Genomic DNA, 5000 nt, shown 5'->3' with positions numbered 1-5000 from the left:
ATACAACCACTGGTTATTGTTCAATAGCATCCTAGACAATACATAAATGGTATATTTGGCAGGGATTTATGTTTTGGGGATATTTGAGAGAAAAGTAAAGGAACCCTCTTTTCCTATCACCACAAAAGTACCATTTCCGCCTAAACTAAAGCTATGTATACAGAACCCTATTTCAATAAATGTTTTGGTAAATTACATTCTAACTTGTTGGTGATGTGGGACAGACACCTGGTTAGTACCTCAGCAAATCTGGTGAAGAAAAGAGTGAGCATTCCCAAGTTATGGGCTTTTTTGTCACATATCTCCTATTCGGAATGGCCTAATTTGGCTCTTTTTGAGGGACTGGGGTAGTTCTAATGAATAACCAAAAAAACACATTTCGCCCAAAGATAAAAGTGCTCAAGAATCAATTTCATGAACAGGACATTCTAAAGATAAAAAAAATCATGGTTGAGGTTTGTTCTACATCGGGTAGGGGTATCTCGAAAACTAAAGCCTTTTTTGAGCACTTGCTGCTAGACTATTATATGTATTACCTTACACCTTTAATTTGCAGTAAAATTATCAAATATAAAAAAATATTTGCATCTGTCAATAACAAGCCGCCTCTAATACACACACACACACACACACACGCACGCACGCACGCACGCACGCACGCACGCACACACACACACACACACACACACACAGTAAACAACAAGTGCTTTATGTCAAACACACCTCATTCAAATGAAGGATTATATTACACCGTGTTTGTATACATATATCCTGAACACTGCTTTCATATCCTGGTTCCTGTTAAGTCTGTCTGTGTGTTCACAAGCATCAGGCCAAAACAACATGTAGGCACGGCAACAGAGCACACACACACACACAAACAGACAGACAGACACACACACACAGACAGACAGACAGACAGACAGACAGAGTATAGACACAGACAGACACACACACACTCAAACAGAGACACACTTAATGTATTTCCACTGAACTCAGCAGACCATAATTAGCGCAAGTAACACACACACACACACACACATTCCCTGCGTTCCAAATCACATACTTTTTTCTTTTTACTACACTACATACTAAAGTACAGAAGAGTTTTAGGGCCACAGACAGGAGAGGAAAAAAAATCAGATAGGGAAGATTTTTTTTTCATTATGTCGAGAAATGTCAAGATTTAAGACGAATACTCCAAAATGCTATTGGAGTTAGTGGGGCATTTATGTATTTTCAGCATACTACAATTGACTTGCATGTATTTGGGACATTCTAAATCTTTTTCTGGCGTACTAAATAGTAGGGAAGTATGGGGATAGGAACGCAGGGCTAGTCAAAGTTAAAAAAAAATTATTGCCAGTTCTGATATATGTGAGATTTACATCAGAATCGCAATGGCGTTTATCTCTGACCCACAATGCAATAGGTCAATAAAAAATATAGAGTAGAATAAGATAGATAGATAGATAGATAGATAGATAGATAGATAGATAGATAGATAGATAGATAGATAGATAGATAGATAGATAGATAGATAGATAGATAGATAGATAGATAGATAGATAGATAGATGGATGGATGGATGGATGGATGGATGGATGGATGGATGGATGGATGGATGGATGGATGGATGGATGGATGGATGGATGGATGGATGGATGGATGGATGGATGGATGGATGGATGGATGGATGGATGGATGGATGGATGGATGGATAGATAGATAGATAGATAGATAGATAGATAGATAGATAGATAGATAGATAGATAGATAGATAGATAGATAGATAGACAGACAGACAGACAGACAGACAGACAGACAGACAGACAGACAGACAGACAGACAGACAGACAGACAGACAGACAGACAGACAGACAGACAGACAGACAGATAGATAGATAGACAGACAGACAGATAGATAGATAGATAGATAGATGGATGGATAGCAGCATAGAACAATATTCACATTAGATAAATTCTAAATACTAAGTAGTGAAAGGATTTTTTTTTTTTTTTAAGATATTTTTTTGGCATTTTTATGCTTTATTGATAGTGTAGAGACAGAGTTGAAATGGGGCAGAGAGGGGAGTGACATGCAGAGAACGACCGCGGGCTGGAATCGAACCCGGGTCCGCTGCTGGCCGAGGCCCATGGGGGGGGACGCCCTACCAACTGAGCTAAGGACGCCCTCTGGAATTATTTTTAACAGTATAAAACATTATGTATTTGATTCTTCCTACTTCAATCTCAAGAGCGATGAAGATAGCACTGAATGTAGATTTTATACCTTCTAGACTAGATGCTGGATTTAAGAAATGGGCTGAAAAAGGACTAACAACGATTGATAAACTGTTTGAGGGAGGAGTTCTGAAATCCTTTGACCAACTCTTAAAGAAATTTGATCTTCACATACATGACTTCTACAGATATTTGCAGCTAAGAAATTATCTACAGAAGCATAAAGATTGGGAAAAATTAAAGGAAAGTCCATCAAATATAGAACGCTTCTTCATATTGATGATAGAAGGCCTGACTAAAAAGAAGGTTATATCAAACATGTATAAAATACTTCAGGAGGAAATAACAGACAACAGTTTGGATATTAAAAACAATTGGGAACTAGAAATGAATACAATTATCTGGGAACAGGCATGTAGAGATGGACACAAATTAACCAATAGTCCATTGTGGAGAGAGTTTGAATGGAAGATTAAAATGAGATATTTCAGAACTCCTCTTATCATTTCAAAATTCAGCAACACTTCCAACATGTGCTGGCGGGGCTGTGGCTTGGTGGGAGACCATACACATATATTTTGGGACTGTCCAAAATTATCGACATATTGGCTTGAAATAAAAAAAGAGATTAAACAAATAATAGGGATAGATTTACCCCTTGACCCAATCCACTTTATTTTAGGAGTTCTACCCGACGACCTGGGAGATAAAAACCAATGGTATTTATTGAAAGTCCTTCTTCTGATAGCCAAGAAGATGGTTACGGTCTCCTGGCTAAAGCCGCAGCCACCGTCACTGAGTCAATGGAGGGAAAGGGTTGTTAGTGTCTACTATATGGAGAGCATAACTGCTAGACTGCAGCTGAAATTGGACATTTTTGCAGATAAATGGTCTCCGATCATCCTACAGCTTTCAAAGCTGCAACAATAGAGATGCACAATAAATGGTTGGCATTGGAGGATCAATATAAATGTTAATGTTAAAAGCCATTGATCAGTGGTTTCTATGTGTCTCTATCTTTGGGGGTTCGATGTGTGGTCTCTGAGAGGGTGGGAGGAAACGGAGTAGAGTGAGTACCTGCAATGTATCTATGATATATGTGATGTAATGATTGTGAGTGCACCTTGAGAACGACAATAAAAAAGTTAAAAAAAAAAAAAAAACATTATGTATATATTATATTATATAGATATTATATAGAATAGATTGTAAAAAGTAGATAAGTTAAAGTCAAAAAGCTAGATACAAAAATTCTAGATTGCAACCTTTGAGAATATTTTGCATCATCTAGTGGTGAGATTCTAGTTTTTTTAGAGAACAAACACACACAAAAAATGAAAAAAGGAACACAAAACAAAAGACAAAATAAAATAAACAGCTAACATGGCGTACTCTACTTAACAGGTTTCTAAGGACATTGTTTAGACTATATAGGCTAAATGTTAAGCAGAAAATAAAAAGTCAACGAGGTGTCATGTAGGTCCCTTCAGTACTGTTATATAGTCCAGGAAAGGCTGACATATCTGTTTAAACTTCTCTGCTTTCCCTGAGATCTCATAACGTATTTTCTCCATATATAAAGTACTGGAGAACTCCTAAAACACACTTTAAGCTTATTTATTTACTAGCTTAAACCTTTAATTTCATTTTACTGATCAAATATAAAAGTTTGCATAACAAGCCGCCTCTAATACACACACACAGACACAGACACAGACACAGACACACACACACACACACACACACACACACACACACACACACACACACACACACACACACACACACACACACACACACACACACACACACACACACACACACACACACACACACTATAATCAAATAATCAAATTTAAATGTGTGTTATTACCTGGTCTGTATAGCTCGTGAACTAAGTTGCATCCATCGATAATCAGACGCCTCTGTCTGAACTTTTCCTCCCGGTAGATTCTACCGTGAGCGTCTATGAAAGTGGCCAGGCCTCGGACACCCATTGTCGGCTTGTGATTCTGGTTCTGCACGGTAAAGTAAAGTATCTCCGCTGCACTGCTGAAGCTGTTATTATAGCGAGTCTACGACACACTCACACACACACACACGCCCCCTTTTTATCCTTTCCTTAAGTTTCGTTTTCCTTACATCATAGGATTAACACATGGGTTGGGATATCTACACACACACACACACACACACTAATAAAACACACACACACACACACACACACACACACACACACACACACACACACACACACACACACACACACACACACACACACACACACACACACACACACACACACGCACATGTTATGTTGTTGACCCCCAGTGTTGTAAAGATTACATGAAGCGAAGTCCAATACCAATTCTCCGTTTGTGGTTTGAAAAACAGGAAAATTGATACTACACACACACACACACACGCACACACACGCACACACACACACACGCACGTACGCACACACACACACACACACGCACACACACACACACACACACAACCTCAACTGCATATGGGAATGTCCGTCGTAAATGTAGTTAGTGACATAACACCACTGATTATACTGTATCTGCATTGAGCGTGTGTTTCAAGTCTAAATCTTTATCTGTAAAACTGAGAAATGAATGTTGGAGTTGTAGTAAAGACATAGATAGTATAAAATAAAAGTTAAAAAGCGCAATGTTTGCCTCTGAAAAGCAATGGAGTAGATATAGAATTTTTTTTTAAATAAAATAAAATAAAATAAATAAAAC

General features: G+C 38.1%; 1 protein-coding gene across 1 annotated transcript in view; it reads right to left on the bottom strand.

Moving 5' to 3' along the window:
• Window positions 1-4241, bottom strand: part of LOC307270145 (single-strand DNA endonuclease ASTE1-like) — a gene marked incomplete at both ends in the record, with an annotated part of 12120 nt that extends 7879 nt beyond the window's left edge. Inside the window, one exon of the mRNA XM_080053313.1 lies at window positions 4118-4241. Within this exon, the coding sequence (XP_079909439.1) occupies window positions 4118-4241 (124 nt within the window). The remainder of the gene's footprint in view (window positions 1-4117) is intronic.
• Window positions 4242-5000: the final 759 nt, after the last annotated feature.

The sequence above is a fragment of the Ammodytes marinus genome (genome assembly GCF_949987685.1).
Source record: "Ammodytes marinus genome assembly, chromosome: 25".
Taxonomy (NCBI): domain Eukaryota; kingdom Metazoa; phylum Chordata; class Actinopteri; order Uranoscopiformes; family Ammodytidae; genus Ammodytes; species Ammodytes marinus.
This window is presented reverse-complemented; position numbering and strand designations above follow the sequence as displayed.